The sequence below is a fragment of the Equus asinus genome, chromosome 4, assembly GCF_041296235.1.
Source record: "Equus asinus isolate D_3611 breed Donkey chromosome 4, EquAss-T2T_v2, whole genome shotgun sequence".
Classification (NCBI taxonomy): domain Eukaryota; kingdom Metazoa; phylum Chordata; class Mammalia; order Perissodactyla; family Equidae; genus Equus; species Equus asinus.
In genome coordinates, this window is record NC_091793.1 from 22943505 (window position 1) to 22962124 (window position 18620).

Consider the following 18620-nt stretch of genomic DNA (forward strand, 5'->3'; position numbering starts at 1 on the left):
ATCTCTTCTTGGGTGGCCTCTGGGTTACTTTTCAATGAAATTGTTAATTTGTTACCACAGGTACTGAAATTGTGGGGCCGACATGGGAGTCCAGCTAGGGTATCTGGGCGGGACCCTGGAATGCTGTCCTGTGTCCTGCCTGCTCCCATCTTTGCTTTCCCACCCGGAATCTTCCTTTATGCCAATTTCCTCAACTCTCTTTTCTGCTGCTCTGTGAAATACCTCAAATTCTTTTGGAAATATAGAGTGAAAATCAACAGATAATAAAGTAGATGTTATAAATCGTCTTGGTGCTGGGGATTCAGAGATGGAAATGTAGTCTTGCCTCAAAGAGTGACAGTCTTGGGAGGAGAACATAGAAGCAAATGACAGACCCTCTTTTTACCTGTAACAACAGAGGTGTGTAAAACGGATAGAAGTGTCTGATTGGGGCTGGCCCCGTGGCCTAGTGGTTAAGTTTGGCATGCTCCACTTCGGTGGCTGGGTTCATGGGTTTGGATCCTGAGTGAGGACCTACACCACTTGTCAGCCATGCTGTGGCAATGACCCACGTGTAAAACAGAGGAAGATTGGCATACATGTTAGCTCAGGATCGTCTTTTTCAGCAAAAAAGAAAAAAAGGAATGTCTGATCGGAGAGCGTGCTCGGGGCAGGCTCTTAGGAAGAGTGGTACCTGCGCTGAATTAAAAGATGAGCAGTTTGAAGGCGCACAGAGTGGGGTAGGACCACAGAGTCTCCAGAACAGCACAGCTGGATGGTGAGGAATGGGCGTCAGCCGTTAGGGGAATTGGAGAGAAATAGCAAAGGAAGGCACACGCCCTCAGGAGATGACCTCCTTGCTGGACTGGGAAGTGTGAAGATGTACAGATCCAGCAGGTGTTCACTGAGCACCTGCGGTGTGCCCAGCACAAGTGCCGGAGATCTAGTCGTGAGCAGAACAGTGCCCCTGCCCTCGGGGAGCTTGAGTCCAGTGAACGAGGCAGACAGTTAACAAATATATGAGTAAATGTAGTTTGTCACATGGAGGCAGATGGCAGTGAGTGCTCTGGAGAAAGAAAGCAAAGAGGTCAGCAGTGCCTGGGGTGGGGGAGGCATTGCCACGTTTGAGCAGGTGGTCAGGGCAGAGACCTAAAGGTAGTGCAGGAGCAAGCTGTGTGTCTGGGCAGAGAGACAGCCAGTGAAAAGGCCCTGTGGCAGGAGCAGGCTTGGTACGTTCAGGGAGCAGCAGGAGGCCAGTGTGGCCGGAGTGGTGGATTGAGGTGGGATTGTGGGAGATGAGACAAGATGAGAGAGCCATGGAGAGTCCATTGGGCAGTCTTGTGGGCCATTTTAAGGACAGCAGCTTATACTGCAAAGAAGGCAACAGCTACTGGAGAGTTTTGAGCAGAGGAGGGGCCTGGTCTGGCTAATGTCTTGGAACGGCTCACATGGCTTTTGTGTGGGGCTTGGACAGCAGGGGCAAAAGCAGAAGCAGAGAGACTGGTTAGGAGCCTGTTCCATTAATCCAGGGGAGACACATTGGGGGCTGGGACCAGCCTGATGGCTCAGGCCAGAGTGACCTGTGGTCAGAGTCTGGTTGTATTTTGAAGGTGGATGTAGAGACCTGGGTGATTCTTTCCAGCACTCTCCCTCACCCTGGAAGGAGGCTAACATTGTGATTTCCTCTCTCGTAGGCCAACTCGTCACTTACTCCAAGGGTCTGCAGCCCCCTGCCGCTGGGCACGATGACGGTGAGGGGGGCCGGACTGGCCCCAGATCCAGCCTCGCCCACAACTGCGGCAGCCTCACCCAGCGTCTCTGCGATTCCCGAGGGCAGCCCCACAGCCATGGAGCAGCCTGTGTTCCTGATGACAACTGCCGCTCAGGCCATCTCTGGCTTCTTTGTTTGGACGGCCCTGCTCATCACCTGCCACCAGGTACCTGGCCAGTCAGGAGCCCCCAAGCCACAGAGCACCTAAAGGCCCTCTAGAAGGATCCTGAGAGGTTTATAGGCCAACAAAGTATTAGTTAGGCTAGGCTAGGCCAGGCCAGGCTGGAGTAATAAACCAACCCCGAAATCTCAGCGGCCTCACCAGGCGGAAGCTGACTTCTTGCTCACGTCCCAGCCCAGTGCAGGTCAGGTTCCATTTTGTGGCTCCAGCATCTTGCAGCTTCAAGGCATTGTCATCTGACAGCTGGGAGGAGGGACAAGTGGAGAAGGCACTCTGGACATTTAGCCATCTCAATCCAGAAATGACACTTGTCACTTCTTACCTTCCACGGCCAGAACTGGCCATGTGTCCGGCCTGAGCTGCAGGGGAGCCTGGGGACTGTTCAGGAGCATGTGGGTGTCAGTGACTGCTTCACAGATAAGAAAATGGAGACCCAGAGAGGGAAGAGGGCGGGGGAACTAGCCTGGTCACATACAGGTTGGTGGCAGAGCTCGGAGAGAAGTCAAGTCTCCTGTACTTGCCGTCCCAGAGGAGGCTGCTGTGGCTGAGACATGCCTTGGCTGCCCGAGGAAGGAGAAGTTTGCAGGTTGCCCAGCGAAGAGGGAAGGCTGAGCCCGTTTGTGTCCCGTCAGCTCCTCGCCTGCTGCCCTGGGATCCCCGTCCCTTCCAGAACCCGATTGCTTCCAAGGCATTTGGCTCTTAGCCGATGGAGAATGTTTGCTCTCTTCCTCCCGAGCCCGGGGCCAAATGTGAAGTCATGAGAGCTGGGACGAGAGACGCCGGCTGCTGGGCCTGAGGACCGGCTGCAGCCGTTCTTGGCATTCATGTGTAGCTTTTATTTTTCCCCCTGCTTTCTAAAAACCACATGTCATTTTCCCAACTTGCCAGTGAGGCAGGCAGCGCTGCCTCTGTTTAACAGATGGGAAAAGGAGACACAGGAGGAGCACATCACTGCCGCCACTCAGCCAGGAAGCGCTTCCACCTTCCAGAGAAGCGAGAGTCCCGTCTGTCCCTCCCTCCATGCCAGACGTCAGTTAAGGGATGGGGCTGGGTAGGCGCCCACCTGGACGCCTGTGTTAACTCAGCTCCCCCGGGACCAGGTGTTTAGGAAGGACGGGGTCGGGGCACACACAGTGATTGAAGGCCTCCTCTGCACCATGTGCCCGAGGTTCCGAAACCTGGCTGTGCGTGCAGGTGCCCGGGGAGCTTGTTACAAATGTGGTTTCCCCACCTCGTCCTTAGCTCTGATGTGGACAGTCTTGGGTGTGGTCTCGTGGCCCCTGTGTCTGGGAGGCCAGCCTTGTGCCCCCCGTGCACCCTGCAAGCTCTCCACACTCCTTGGTTTGGTGCTCACCACGGCCCTATGCTGGCAGTGTGCTGATTCATTTTACAGAGGACACTGAGGCTCAGGGTTGAGTAACTTGGTCACAGAACTAGTAAGTGGCAGAGTAGACAGCAAAGCTCGTTCCTGTCCCCTCAGCCGGGCCCCTCCTCCCGTGCTGCGGCGACAGTTGCGTCTCTGGCTGACGTGGCCTCTCTGCCCCCAGATCTACATGCACCTGCGCTGCTACAGCTGTCCCAACGAGCAGCGCTACATCGTGCGCATCCTCTTCATCGTGCCCATCTACGCCTTCGACTCCTGGCTCAGCCTCCTCTTCTTCACCAACGACCAGTACTACGTGTACTTCGGCACCGTGCGCGACTGCTACGAGGGTGAGGACACGCGCGGGGCGGCCACGGGGCTGCACGCCCCCGCCTGGCATCTGGCAGCTAGAAGCCCCTCTCCCCAGTTCCTCCTCGAGGCCCCCTCACTTCTTTACCCACTTCAGGGTCTCCATCCAGGCCCAAATCGGCAGGTAACAGCACACGTGTAGCCCGAGTGTTGCCTTGCGGGGGCCCTGTGCGATGTGCCTCCCAAACGGCTTTACAGACACCTGGAGGCAGGGAGCCTCTCCCTGGGGCTCGTTCCTCAGTTCCGGCATCTCTGATGGGGACGGGGCAGCAAGGAAGTGGTCCATTTGTAGAGAGAACCACAGGTACAGATGAATCAGGGCTTTATCCTTAGGGCCGTGGTAAAGCGGTGGCAGGGCTGGGCCTCCATCCCCACGTTTGTTAACTCTGAGGGCTTTGTCCCGGGAGAAGCCATATGTGCCACCCAAGAAGGCGACTCGCTCCGTTTCAGGGGCCTGTGTTCTCACGTGTGGTGTAGAAGCGTCGCCTGCTCCGGTGCTGAGCTCCAGGCACGGGCCGGGCCCTCTGCTGGGTGCTGGGCTGCAGAGGACGGCCAGCCCTCACCCCACCTGCCCTGCGGGAGTCTGTGCCACCTGAGCAGTCACCACGAGGAGACAGGAAAGCTCTCTCACGGGGCCCAGGAGCCCTGGCCTGGGAAGGTGCTGGACAGTTGTGCTGGAGACTGGCCACCACTAAGGAGAGGCCAGCAGCTGGAGAGGGGATTGCCCTGGGAGGCAAGGATGGGGACATATACAGCCTTGCAGGCCAAACAGAGAAATTTACATTTTCTTTTTCTATTGATGCATAAAAATATGACACGATTGGAAACAATAGGTTAGAAAAATCTCCATGTCACGGGTGCATGAAGGAGGGAGAGGCCAGAGGCCCCAAGACAGGTCAGCGATGCCCAGGCCTGCACTGGAACAGGCCAGCAGGGGTGAGGAGGAGGGGTCCTTGAATTCACCTCTGACACCCACCCTCTTGTGGTTGTGCGTTTTCCAGTTTTCCTCCTCGTACCTCCACTGCCAGTTTCAGATAGAGTGACCACATGTGGGTTTTCTTATACTGATGCCGGGCAATGCTGACCACGACTGCTTGTCTGCTCCCTTGACCCGGGAGGGCTTTGCCCCCGGCCCTGGGCTCCATGGATATTGGCGTGCAGCATACTTGTCGCCTAAGAAGCGGGAATCTCTCTTCCTGTCCTGCTTTGAACCCGTGCATCCTTGAGGGCTCCCAGGGCACAGGAAATGCCTTTGGACTTGGCGAGGAAACGCAGGCACCTAACGGGAGCACGCTGCCCCAGCCGCAGGCCCGGCCTCCTTTCCGGCCAGGGCACCTCAGGCCTTTCCCCGGTGCCTGCAGAGCTCTTCCCCCGGCCAGCTCCTCCTCCTCCTCCATCTTGACTCCAGTGTCTCCTCAGGAAGGCTCCGCCTGTCGCTCTCACTCCAGCACCCTGTCTGTGTCCTCATGGCCTTACCGCGGTTTGCGGGTCAGTGCCCACAGCGTGGACCTGGTCTGCTCTGTCTCCCTGAGTGGACTGTTAGCTGAGCGGGAGCAGGAGCGGCTGGGCTGACAGAGCCAGGCACATGGGAGGTGCTCGCTCGCACCGTATTTTTTGAATGAATAAGTGACTTTATCAAACACCTGCTCCATGCCTTGTGTTTGCCCACGTGGGGCCTCATTGAATTCCCAGGCTGGTGTTCCTGCCCGGCCCTGCCAGCTGAAAATACTGAGGCCTGGGGGGACCTGCTCAGGGCGTAACTGGGGCTCCAGTGTCTGATGTTCCTGGAGGCAGCAGAGTCCCCAGGGAAGCCTCTGGGTACCTGGGGAGCCATAAAGGCTGGGCTTGAGAGGGTGGGGCTGAGAAGCCTTTTCTGATCAGTTGCCAGCCTTGCATGAGTATCCAGGAGCAGCGTCTGCCCAGCGGTTCTTCAGCAGGAAAAAGCTCTTCCCTGCCAAGGCGGGGGCCTCTCCTGTGTGGTCGGTGGGGGCAAGTGTAGGCTCCCTTCTCTGCCAGGCTCTGAAGACTGGGGTGCCTGGCAGAAGGGGGGCCGCACAGCCAGGGAGCCTCGGCACCAACCTCACTCCCTGCCCCAGAGGCAGCAGCAGGTGGTTGGGGGGCTCCCCCCGCTCCAGAAGCCTCTTTGTTCAGGCCTTGCCTGTCCCAGCCTTCCTCGCAGCCTGTGTAAAGGTCCTCGCAGCAAGCCTGCTGCCCTGCCAAGCACATCGCCTAGCAACGCTATTATCCCCTTGGCCTCTCGGAGGGAGTTTACAAACAGCCCGACAGCTGCTGTGAAGTTCAGGCTGCCCTGGAGTCCACCAGCCTGTGGTGTCTGGGTTGTGGGCGTGGCCCTGGCTTGCCCTTTTCCGCACCTCTGCACTGTGTTTCGGACCCTCTGCCGTTGTTCCCTTATCTGCAAGTGCTCCAGCTGCCCACAAGCCCTGCCACTGTGGAGGTGGTGATGGGCTGTGTCCCTTAAAATTAAAAAGAGCTCCCCATTCATTGCCCCTCCCACCCTTCCTCCTCAGTGTCCCAAGACCCAGGAAGGGGGCAGGAATAGACTGGGCTGGAGAACTCTCATTTCAGAGCCAGCCAGGCCTGGACCAAAGCCAGCTCAGAGCCAGGCTCTCCACTGGGCACTGCGCACACATTTGCTTTTCTTTTTAACAAAATTAAAACAACTAAAATTTTACTTTTATTGAAGTACAGATCTTCCTCGACTTAGGATGGGGTTACATGCCGATAAACTCATCGTATATCGTAAGTCAAAAATGCATTTAATACACCTAACCTATCGAACATCATCTCTTAGGTTAGCCTACAGTTGGGCAAAAGCATCTAACACAAAGCCTATTTTATAGGAAAGTGTTGAATATCTTGTGATTTATTGAATGCTTTACTGAAAGTGAACGACCGAGTGCTTGTGGGTACAGAAAGGTGGTAGGATGTCGGTTGTTCACCCTCCTGATCACGGGGCTGACTGGGAGCTGCGCTCACTGCCGCTGCCCTGCATCACGGGAGGGTGTAGTAGCGCATACCGCCAGCCCGGGAAAAGATCAAAACCCGAAACTCCAAGTACGGTTTCTACTGAACGCATATTGCTTTTGTACCTTTGTAAAGTCAAAAAATCTTAGGAACCATCGTAAGTCAGAGACCAACTGTAATAGGTGCATATGGTTGTAATGCAAAACTGCCCTGACTCCTCCTGATTCCCAAGTTCACTGCGCTTTCAACTCTTTAAACTGTTCTTTTTTTTTCCTAGAATAACCTAAAAATATGCTTATACTGTTGATTTTTTTTTTTTTTTTTTGAGGAAGATTAGCCCTGAGCTAACATCTACCACCAATCCACCTCTTTTTGCTGAGGAAGACTGGCCCTGCGCTAACATCCATGCCCATCTTCCTCTACTTTATATGTGGGATGCCTACCACAGCATGGCTTGTCAAGCGGTGCCATGTCCGCACCCGGGATCCGAAGCAGCGAACCCTGGGCTGCCGAAGCAGAATGTGCGCACTTAACCGCTGCACCACCGGGCCGTCCCCAGTTGATTTTTCCATTTTAGGTAGAGTTCCGTAGTGACTTCCTACTGTAGAAGGCCTTGATTTAGGTATCTCACTCCCAACCATCCCCCCCACACACGGTTTTCTTTCCTATGTCTTTTCCGTGTGACTGTATCACAGTGTTTTCTAAGTCTGCATTCAGTGTTTGCATTATTGTGTGTCTGTGAATGTTTTTCGAAGCTGAGCCTCACGGTATCCCAAGACTGCATTTCCTTGTACAACTTTTTGTTCTTCTTCTGGTTACTGCTTGGCTTGCTATTTGGTTTGCTGTTTTCTGTGTATCTATCATTAATTTGTTCCCAAATGCTTCAACTGAATGAAAAAGAGAAACCCTCCTCAGTGCAGTCAGACAGTCAGTTAAGGATCTGTTAGCTCTGGGTTTCCCGGGGGCGTTCTTCCCGGAGCGCTGCCCTCCTCGCTCCAGGCTGGCCTCGTTGCTTTCAGGCCTCTTACTGCTCAGCTGTTGTCCTGGGTCTTTCCTTCACCGTCATCCCGGAATCCTGTTCGCCTCTCCCGTGCTGAATCCTGTTCCCTGGGTACTATTTTTTTTCACTTCTGTGGTTTTTTTCCTCTCTTTTTGGTTAGAGCACATCTTCCAGGAGCTCCCTGAGAAAATGGGTGGATGGGAGTTCTATCTTTTGAAATCTGAAAGTTGTCTGCAATTATCTCTATTATATTGTTGTGTTTGTTTGGTATTCAATGGGAATGCAATTCTAAGTTGGAAATCATTCTCCCATGTTTTTCGCCGTCTTTTAGCTTACGGTGTCGTTTTTGGAAAGTCTCTTGGATTTGATGCTTAATGCCGGGATGTGACCTGCTTTTTTTTTTCTTGCTTTTAGAAGGTCTTGCCTTTATCCCCAGTATTCTGAAATCTCACAAGAGGTGGGATATTCGTTGTGCGGGGCACCTGGTGGGCCTCCCCTTTGGGTGATAGGACATGGGACATTTTCTCTGCCATTTTTATGCAGCGGTGGGGCAGGCACCAAATGAAGTCTGATTCTGGGCCTGTTCCCACAGAGAAGAATTTTTCATTTCTAACCTGGGAGGTGAAAGCTGGGCAGGCTGAGTTACGGGTGCAGATAGGGGAGGAGACCTGGATGTCCTGCCCTTCGTATTCAGACTTCGTCTCTATTTTCTGCAAGTGTCCTCATCACTGCCCTCAGCTGGGCCAGGTTCTCTGAGGACAGAGCCATCCCAGCCTGTCTTGAAAGTGCAAACCCAGTCGCTGCAGGTGGAGACTTGTAGCCACCTTCTCCCGCACCCGCACCCTCAGAACTGCCAGTATGTCTAGTTCTAAGGGTTTCTGGGGCTCTTGGCGGCTCCCTCCCCTCCCTGGATCAGTGACCGTGCTGCATCTCCCAGAGCTTTTGTCACCATCTCTTGTCGTCTGTCTCCCGTGCCCTCTCCTTGTCCTTGAAGATTTGTACTTTCCACCCATTCCTTCTCATTTCAGGTGGGAGAGGAGAGGGCAGAGATAAACCCTGCTCCTTGGTGGCAGTATCGCCATTTTGCGAGGGGGGGGCTGAGTCCCAGAGAAGTAAGCGGCTTGCCTGGGGTCCCACTCTGGCGGTTCTGTCCTCTGTAAGGGCCGGACTTCACAGTGCAGTGGGACGTGCCACCAAGGGAACGGAGCAGGCAGGCAGAGGAGGGGTGGGAACCGCCCCCCTTACTTGAATTTAGTGTTTGATTGTGGTCAGGCTGGGGAGGAGCCCCTGAGGATGACTCAGACAGCCCCAGGGCACTCTGTGATCAGAGGGGTACAGGGAGGCCAGAGTTCAGAGGAGGGAGATGCAGCTTCGACTGTTGCCTTATGCGGGCGGCACTGTTTTGTTAATGTTTATGTGGTACTTCACAGTTTTACCATGTATTTCTCATTACTGTTAGTTCATTCTCGCCTCCCAATTACCTGCTGGAGTGTATATTATCCTCATTTTACAAATGTGAAAAAAAAAACTCGAGTAGGCTACGAGACTCACCCCAGATTACCCAGAGAGTAATTACCAGAGGCCAGACTCAGCCCTGGGTCCGAGTCCCAGGAATTGCTCTGTGCCAGGCTTGGTGAAGGAGTGCAGGACAGATTTCTTCCCTGGAAAAGTACCAGCTCTTGTTAGGAGAAGAGATTTTACCTGTATGGAAATAAACAAATAAAGAATGATGCTTCATACGCTCAGTTTCAGTTGGACGAACTTAACTTCCTGGAATCTGACCCAAAGTGAAACATCTTCCTAGGCAGAGAGAGCACAGTCAAGGTGAACCCAGCCGAGGGCCACAGACACGGGGCCACCACAGACCAAAGGCCAGTGTGCTGCCAGAAGGACTCACTGGCTCGTTGTGGCCCTGATAGCCACAGCTCTGACAGAGCCAGGAATTAGAAGAGCTCCATCAGTCAGAATAAAAAAAGATATTCAGAAGAAACCAGTAGAAAAGAGAGATCAGAAACAGCGTTCTGGGTGGCAGGAAGCAGCAATAAGCAGGCTCAGCACTGGACAGAGAAGCCCCGAGGGAGGAGGGAACTGCCAGTGGGGCAACTTGGCTCAAGGTCTGGGGTCATTGGTAGGGGCAGGTTCCTGCCCACCCTGGTTGTAGCACATTGTGTCCACTATTGTCCATGATGATCACCGGTCACTGGAAAAGGGGGAAAGAATGTTCTGAGGCCCCTCATTACTGAGCAGAGAAGATTTCTCTCCAAAGTAGTCAAAATTAAGTTTTCCGAGATCATTTACAAGTTATGTGAAACACGGAGTGCCCTAAGTCTTTCCAGATAACCAGAGCATTTCTGTGTATAGAAAGAAGGCTAGGCCGCGAGGCCGGGTCTAGGTGCTGAAGGTGGGCAGAGGAGGTGAGTTTGGAGTGGTCATTGAGGCTCTGCACACAGCGCGTGGCACACGACAGGTGTCCAGCGAGAACTGGTTGAACGAACAGACGGACGTGCCCACCTCACCTCTAGTGGGGACCCCATGATGATCCTGGCTCAGGGAGCTGCTGGCGGAGAGGCTGGAGTGCTCTTCTTAGTGGATCCTGTCTGGAAGCCCTGGGGGGCCCTTGGGGCTGTGCTGGAGGTTGGATGGAGAGCAGTCTCTTGGGCTACAGCTTCCTGTCCAGGCAGCTCCAGGTTAGAGAAGCTGCCGGTGAGAAAAGGAAGCCTTGAGTCTCAGGGTCAGAAGGAACGCTAAAGTTGCAGCTGCTTGGAAATGCCTTTATATTGTCTCTCACGGGCTGCCAGCCTCTCATCGCATGCTTCCACTGGCAGAGAGCCCACGACCATCCATCTCTGAAGACTGCCTGTTAGAAAGTGTTTCTTACATTAAGCTGAACTCCTAGGATCCACCCCTGGGACGAGTGGATCCTGTCTGACTGTCTGGACAAGGTGGCTGTCACTTACCTGAAGAGAGTGACCCCTGATGTCTTCTCTCCAGGCCTCAAGGCTCCAGTACGATCCTCATTTCATCCCCATCCTGGTCCTTCTCTCCTGATTGTGTGCATTTGTCTCTAGTTCATCTAAGATTTGGTATTTAGAATGGAACAGAAAGTTGCAGGTACCTAATTGTCTAAGGTTGGGGAGAGAGAGAGACCATCCTTCCCCTCATACTGGATGCTCCCCTCTAGTCTGGAGGGCCTGCTCTTTGGTCTCCTCATCACTTATGTGTCCCCAGAGCCTGGCACAAAGTCTGTAGTGAATATTTAGTGCCATAATGTCATTTTGTATCTCTGGGGCCTCTCCAGGGGACCGGAAGTGTGGTTAGAAGGTGGTCAGGTGACAAGGCTGCTGGCTGAGAGGCCCACTGCTGATGTCCATGCAGCGTTTCTGTTCTCCTGTGTCCAGGGCCAGCGTATCTTTGTGTTTGTTCCTGGGGTGTGTGTTGAGGCGTCCGTTTTGAGCACCATTGCTGGGGTGTTGGGTGACGTTTTGCAAGGCTCTAATTTCCTCGGAGGGCCTTGATTTGTCCAGGTGGCCAGCGGGTCCTGTGTGGGCTGGCTGAGTCATCTTGAGGAGATTCTGTCTTCTCTCTCTTCTCTGAGAATGCGTTATTGCCTCACTAATGATCCCTTAAAGGAAATCGTCAGCAAATTGGCATTTTACAGACTTCCTGGCCCCATGGCTCCGTTAAAAGGCCAAGAATCTTGAACTGAGGGAGATGGATGAAATTTGACGGTTCTGACCAGTTGACTGCAGAACTGGATAGACAGCTGCACCACGTCATTCAGGGGGATGCTGACGTACATTGCGACACGGGAAAGGATATGAGCTCAGGCTCCAAGCTCTTCCCAGGAGTGGATTGCAAGGTGGCCTAGCTTGGGAGGGCGGTTCTAGAAGGAGGAGGCTGATGAGCTTCAGGCCACTCTGGCTTTTCTGGAGGGTTTTGTCTTTGGCGACCGGAAGTCTGATCACCTTGGAGAGTGTGAGACTGAGTGTAGGCCGCACCTGCCTCCTCTGCCTCCCTGAGCCTCACCTGGAGTTCTGGCCCACGTCTGCCCACTCGTTCCTCCTGTGTGGACCGGCTGTGTATTAGTGCCCGGCCCTCTGGTAGTTGTTGGGGGTTGCCCTCACTTCCTTCCTGCTAGGAGTTTACAGTCTTGAAAGAACAACAGGGAAGGCACCGTGGACTGCTCGCTCTGAGCTCAGCCTTTTCTAAGGCGTCACACTCTCCCCGTCCTCACAGCAGCCCCACAAGGAGGGAGCTCTTGTTATCCCCACTTACACAGGAGAAACCGAGGCAGGGAGTACTTACGAAACTGGCCTGAGGCCACATAGCTGCTAAGTGGTGGAGCCACAGTCCACACCCAGACCATCTGGCTCCCGGGTCCATGGCTTTCCTGCTACTTTGTGCTGCCCTTTGTACTGGGAGGGTCAACCCGATCAGCAGAGGATGGTGGTGTGTGAAATGAGCATGGCAGCAGGACGGGAGGCCACCAAGGAGGAGGTAGCCTCTCGCTGGGTCTACCTCTGGGAGTTAGCAGAGGGACCAGAATGTCCCACTGTGGGGAGAGGTGAGGGGTCACGGCATGCCCTGGGAACTCCAGGAGTGGTTTTAGATGTATTCCACCTCCTGTGACTACGTGAATAACTACCCCAGAAGAGACAACCGTTTATTTTGTTCATGGATAGTGCGGGTCAGGAGTTTGGACAAGGCACAGTGGGGATAGTGTGTCCCTGCTGTGTGATGTCTGAGTCTTAGCTGGGGAACCGGAAGGCTGGGGGAGGAGTCATCTGACGCTGGTTCACTCAGGTGTCTGGCTGTTGGTGCTGGTGTCAGCTGGGGGCTCAGTTCCTCCCACATTAGCCTCTCCATGTGGTCTCTCCACATGGACTAGCTTGAGCTTCCTTGCAGCATGGTGGCTACATCCGAGAGTAAGCATCTCAAGAGAGAAGCAGACGGAGGAAAGAGCCCTTTTCTAACCCCAACATCAGATGTCAGGAAGCATCACTTCTGCTGTAGTCACCCTGCTCCACCCAGATGCAAAGGCAGGGAGCGAGACCCCACCTCTCAGCGGAGGAATGTCACTGTCACAGGATGTAGCCATCTTTGGAAAATACCACTGACCACAATATAGCTGGACCCAGCTTGGAATGGACTCATTTATTCTACTTGGCCTTGTGTGGTTTTGGACAAAGTTTATTAGCAGGCTGACATCAGATTTGGCTTGATGCCCCCTTACTCTCAAATGCCCCAAAGTTCTTGTCAGTGAAGAGTGATCTAGGGTTCATCAGAGATTCCTGCAGTCACCAAACATCCCGAGCTGCCTCTATGCCAGGCAGGCAGCGCTCAGAGTCCTCAGCCCCATCAAGGGACACAAGTCCCTGAGGAAGGCAGTCAGATAAACAGTAATGGCTGTGACAGCCTACACTCAGTGCCACCAAGCGCTGGCCACTCTTCTGAGCACTTTGCATATGTCCTTGACCCTCACAACTGCCTGTCAAGGTAGTTGTTCCTGTTATCCCCATTGAACAGAGGAGGAAGCTGAGGCACAGAGAGGCTCGCAGCTAACGGGTAGAAGACCCACGTTGCAAACCCTCTGCTTTCTGTCTGTAGAGGGACAGTCACAGCTCCGTGTGGTAGGTGCTGTGGGTTCCCAGGCAGTGGGATCGGCCAGAGCGAAAGCATGGAAGGTGGCAGCCTGCTGGAAGGAGGTGTGAGGGGTGGGCAGGGACCCCGTTACCTGTGGAAAGAGCTGGAGTGCCGAGCCAAGGGGCTGCGCCCCGGAGCCTCGATGCTGCAGGGGGGTGGCAGCATCAGATGAGGAAGAACCCTCTGGCTGCAGGGCTGTGGGTGCCTCCCTTGACCTTCCTGTCTCCTGACCCTCTTCTGACCCTCCCTTGGCCTCACTCCTTCACTGGATGCCTTTCTGGTTCCCATGCTCTTGGCCTCTGCTTTCTCCTTCACCCTTCCCTTTGTGGTGTCCTCTGCTGTGCTCTGTTACTCCCCTCCACTCTCTCCCTCCTCCCTCTGGCACATCTAGCCTTTAGCAGCTGCAGGCAACCACCTTCATTTTGCTGACCCAGCAGAAGTCCTCTGACCAGGAGACTGATTACAATGTATTGCTGTATTTAGAGCACTTACAACATATTTCTATGCTATTGGTCACTGTTGCAAATTTTGCATCTTTATGGTGATCTCGAGCTGTGTCCTGATTCACAAGGAGCTGACCCAGCTTCCCAAGACATTTGTGCTACATTTTGTCCCCCTCGTAGGTTTCGTTACGGCTTACAGTGCTGTGCGTGCTGAGATGGCACAAGTTGTGGGATGGGTAAAGGTTCTGCTATCTCATTCTGGCTTAAAATTTCTCCCTCTGAAGAATGTTGTATTGTTGTTTTGTTGTGAAAATGTGATCCATATCACACAAACAAAAAAGTGCTTAAAGTTAATAAATAATTGTAAAAGCCAATCCCTGTTGAACCCCAGAACGTGCACACTGCCAGCCCCCCCAAGCCCCCAGCCTGGCCGTCCTGTCGCCCCGCTCCAGCCTCCCCACACGATCCTGAAGTTTGTGGCAATCGCTTCTTGGCTGTTCTTTACAGCGTGCGCAGCAGGGTTATGTACGCAGCCCTCGTGCGCACAGGCCCCCGGCAGCGCAGTGCAGCTCTGCCTGATGTTGATTACACACCGGTCACCGTGCGGGTTCTCGCGTCCGTGAGGGCCCTCCGTTGCTGCCTGTGACTGTGGTTCTTCCACTTTCTTTGCGGTTTAGAATCTGCCATCTGTTTACCCATCCTGTTGATTTGGGTGGTTTTCTCTGGACACTCTTTTCACAGCCTTGGTCATCTATAATTTCCTGAGCCTGTGCTATGAATACCTCGGGGGAGAAAGTTCCATCATGTCAGAGATCAGAGGGAAGCCCATTGAGTGAGTATGAAGTCCCTCTGGAGCCCCCCTCAACACCCTGCTTCCTGGGCCTGACATTCTGGTAGCTGTCCTGGCGTCAGTTGGACACACAGACCGCATCTGCCTGTGACCTTGACCTGCTGGGCCTCTCCTGCACTTCCTGAGCGAGGCCGTTCACTGGACTCGGGAGGGCCTCTCTAGCGCTTTCTCCTCTCTCTTCCTGTCCCTGTTCACCTGTTTCTCCCTCTTGCAGTTTTCACATTTAGTGCTTTTCCAGTCAGTTTGTCCTCCCTAGGCTGGTGCGGCCCTGCTCCCTCACACCCTACCGCAGTTGCACTTGCTCCCCTGTGTCTCCCCTGTGCTTGGCCTTGGGCAAAGGCTGCCCGGGATCTCTGCCATTCCCGCCCCACCCTGATCTACCCCGGATGTGCGCCTTCCTCAGCCCCGCCTTTCCCGAGTCCTGGCTCTGCTCACCAGCCCCATCTCTGCTTGTCTCTTCCAGGTCCAGCTGTGTATATGGCACGTGCTGCCTCTGGGGAAAGACTTACTCCATCGGATTCCTGCGGTTCTGCAAGCAGGTGTGTGCCCCCAGCAGCTGCCCCAGTCAAGAGTTGCAGCCAGGGCCCAGGAGCCAGGGGCTGTGCCCTGGAGCAGCCCCTGTAGGGGCTGTGCTGCCCTGGTGGACAAAGTAGCTGAGGCGGGTGTCGGACAGGGATGATCCTGCCGTAGGCTGCCCTGGGCCCCCTCTGTGGAGTTCCTGTTTCCTGCAAGGCATCCCCAGCCCCAGCAGCCACTCCCCAAGCTGTTAGGGATGCACATGCATTAGCAGGGTGTGCTCAGAGGGGCAGCACAGGTGTCCTGGGAGGGTCTGATGCAGCCCTGGGCACTCTTGCTCGATTTGACCATGTCTTGGTGTGCGTGAGAATGAGAGGGAAGTGCATGGGGATTCTGGAATCTCAGTTTGAAAACTTCTCATCAGCTGTGGCCAGAGGCCAGGAGGGTTTCTGCATTACAGACACATGTCCAGACAGGCCTGTGTAGTCTCTGGTCTCGTCCCCCTTTTCCTAGTTGGCAGTCCAGCAGCTTCCGGTTTCCTTGGCTACCCTCCCTGTGGTCCATGGTGTCCTGGGTGGAGGCAGTGGGGTGTCGTGGTTAAGTGCATGGGCCTGGTGCCTGACCATCTGAGTTTGATTTCCAGCTTCTTCTCTGACTCTGTGACCTTGGCTAAGTTACGTAACCTCTCTGAGTCTGCATTTCCTCTTCTGTAAAATGGGCGTGATGATACTTATCTCAAGGGATGGTTTAAGGAGCGGGTGAGGTAATGGTGTGAAGTAGTTAATATAGCCCGGCCCGAGCCCACTGTCTCTTCAGGGAGGCAGAGTCGTGCCACCCCCGGCCTGGTCTCTGGGGCTCCACAGGGCCTCTGTCGGCCCCTCCAGGTCGCCAGGATAGTCACAAGAGGAAGTGAAACGCACAGGCAATCACCACTGCTCCCGTCTGCACAGGGCCAGTGCCCGCAGCACAGGCACACCCACAGAGCACCCACCTGGCCATACCAGGTCTCCAGTTCTGCTTCCAGATCTTCCTTGCCTCAGGTGTTCCTGAATTCAGAATCTCTCCACTGGGCCTCCAGGGAAAGAGTTAAAACTGTCCTGGTGCAGGGTGGGTGGGGCCTTTCAGAGCCATTGTTTACCAGCTCAGCCGCCCAGGGCCCAGCTGTGACTCACGGCCTTTGATGATTATATTGTGTACAAAGTTTTGATCCCATGATCACTAGCTTGCTAGTTGCCTTGTTAGAAATGATTCCCCAGCCCTGTGGGCTCAGATGTTCTGCTCTTGCTCCTGGTGGTGGCAGGAGAAGTAGTGAAAGGAAGGGGAACAAAAGAAACTTCACCCCTTCCCACAGTGAGAGAGCCCGGGAGCTTCTCCAGCAGACACAGAAAGAGGCCTGAGAAACCCAGGACCAGCCCAGGGTCTGAATCTCCTGGAGGCTTGTTAGAAGCAGAGATTCTTGGGTCAGCCACCCCCACGCTGGCCTGACGAGAAGGTCTGGGACCTGGAGCGAGTTCAGAGCTCGCCAGGTGATTCGGAGGTCCAGCCTGGCCTGGGAGCCGCTGACCGATTTCAGGCCCGATCCAGGGCTGCGGTGGAGTGAAGGCTCTGGGACCTTCTGACTTAGGCTCTGATGCCTCTTCTGCCGCTTCAACTTCTCCGTGCCTCAGTTTCCTCATCTGTCATGTGGATGACGACAGTACGTACATCATGGGCTGTTCTGAGCACCAAGTGAGCTGGCCCGGGACAGCACCAGCCTCTTGGCAGGCTCTTAGCGCTCACTCAGTGCAGATTGCTCCTTCTTTGCCCCAAACAGTGCTGGTCCCACTTCCTCCAGGTGGGGTGGTTTGTGGGGTTTGCTGACAACAGCATCACCCCTCTAGCCACTATCACGTGATCTTCTCCTTGTGGCAGCCCCACAACTCAGGCTGCTGGGCCTGCCCTGCACTCCGATCCCCGGGCAGGGCAGAAACTTGGGCTCAGCAGGCTGCTTTCTCTGCTCCAGGGTCCCTGCCCTATTTGGAGCCACACTTGCTTAGCCTTTTAATACTCCCACTCCCACAAAAGGAGCCTCATGGCTTTGGTTAACTTGATTTCCAGAGAATGGGATTCTAGTGATTTCCTGGGCACCGTGGGTACCCCTTGAGTTTACTGGGGCCTCCACGGGCACTGTGGAGACCTGGCTCGGAATGCTGTCAGTGGCTGAGCAGGCCAGCAGAGCCCTTTACTGAAAGCACAGAGGTGGGTGACCTCTGAGAAGACATTGTGCTGTCCTGTTCTGCAGTCTCCACACTGCGACCCTGTGGCCTGGGGGCTGGTCACATTCATTTACCAGTGAGGCTAAGGGACCCCTCACTCGAGCTTCACAGCTGGTAGTTGGTGAAGCCAGAATTGACACTCAGATGTCGGGACTGCAGACCCTGTGCTTTGGGCTGCTTCCTATTCCATGCTCTGTAGGTCCTCTCTACCCCAGTAAGACCCACAGCGACACGAACCCTGAATGCAGGCCCAGGCTGTGCAGCAAGGAGCCGGACTCGGGGGTGGATGAGGAAGATGACAGGAGGCCCTTGCCCACCCCTGCTCCCCCAGTGGCCACTCTCTGGAGCAAGGCCCCGGCCTTGCCCGTCCCCCAGCCACCTTCCTGCTGCAGCCCTTTACCGGCACTTATCCGTCGCACTTGTCCGCTCTCCGCATCTGGGCCTTGGTGTGAGCTGCTCCCCCTGCCTGGAAGAGAAGCCTGCCCCCTTGTCTGTCTGGCGCGTTCCTGCTGATGCCTCCTCCGAGAAGCCCTCTCTGATGATATCTTCTGTCTCCTGCTCCTCCATCCCCTCATCGGTCATCCTTTCCTCCTTCTCTGTCTTCTCACACATCTACATTGCACTGTCACGTCTCACATCATCTGCCTCCCCCTCCAGACAGCAGTCCCCTCGGGGCAGGGCATTGGGCTCTCCTCTGCTGTCCGCCGGTGTCCAGCACAGGCCCAGCTGGCCAGAGGAGGTGCTTGTTACACGGGTTCTGTGCTCATCCTTGCCTCTTGGCCTTCTTCCCCTCACAGGCCACCCTGCAGTTCTGCGTGGTGAAGCCGCTCATGGCTGTCAGCACCGTGGTCCTCCAGGCCTTCGGCAAGTACCGGGATGGTGACTTTGAGTAAGCAGCGGATCCCCTGAGCGGTGTGTGGGGGTCATGTCAGTGCAGGGGTGGCTGGCCCTGCCCAGAGGCTGATGCCCTGCCTTCCTCCGACCTCCCTGAACCCCTGAGTGGCGAGGCGCGAGCCTGGCAGCGGCCATCTTCACACTTGGCCCTGATTCAGCACAGAAGCGAACCCTCAGCTTTCGTCATCTTCATATACAGGCGGTGGTGCCCTGGGGATGGGCCAAGAAGGGACAGTGACCACTCCCAAGGCAGGGAGCGAGAGGGTCAGAGCCCCCGAGAGGCCCATCGTGAGTTCCCAGGTAGAAGGCCTCTCCCGTGTAAAGTGTCACACACTCTTCGTTTTGGGGGCTAGTGAAAGTGACCAGGTGTC

The 18620-nt window shown here is 54.9% G+C and overlaps 1 protein-coding gene across 4 annotated transcripts in view; it reads left to right on the forward strand.

Annotated features, from left to right (window-relative positions):
- Nucleotides 1-18620, forward strand: part of TMEM184B (transmembrane protein 184B) — a 46936-nt gene that overhangs the window by 21687 nt on the left and 6629 nt on the right. For 2 of the 4 annotated variants that reach the window (XM_044779834.2, XM_070506883.1), the window contains exons 2-6: nucleotides 1674-1916; nucleotides 3479-3644; nucleotides 14476-14566; nucleotides 15048-15123; nucleotides 18153-18244. In XM_044779834.2, the coding sequence (XP_044635769.1) occupies nucleotides 1725-1916; nucleotides 3479-3644; nucleotides 14476-14566; nucleotides 15048-15123; nucleotides 18153-18244 (617 nt within the window). In that variant the 5' untranslated portion in view covers nucleotides 1674-1724. Of the gene's footprint in view, nucleotides 1-1673; nucleotides 1917-3478; nucleotides 3645-3799; nucleotides 7226-14475; nucleotides 14567-15047; nucleotides 15124-18152; nucleotides 18245-18620 lie in introns of those variants that run through there. The other 2 variants (XM_070506884.1, XM_070506885.1) reach the window with 2 other exon arrangements.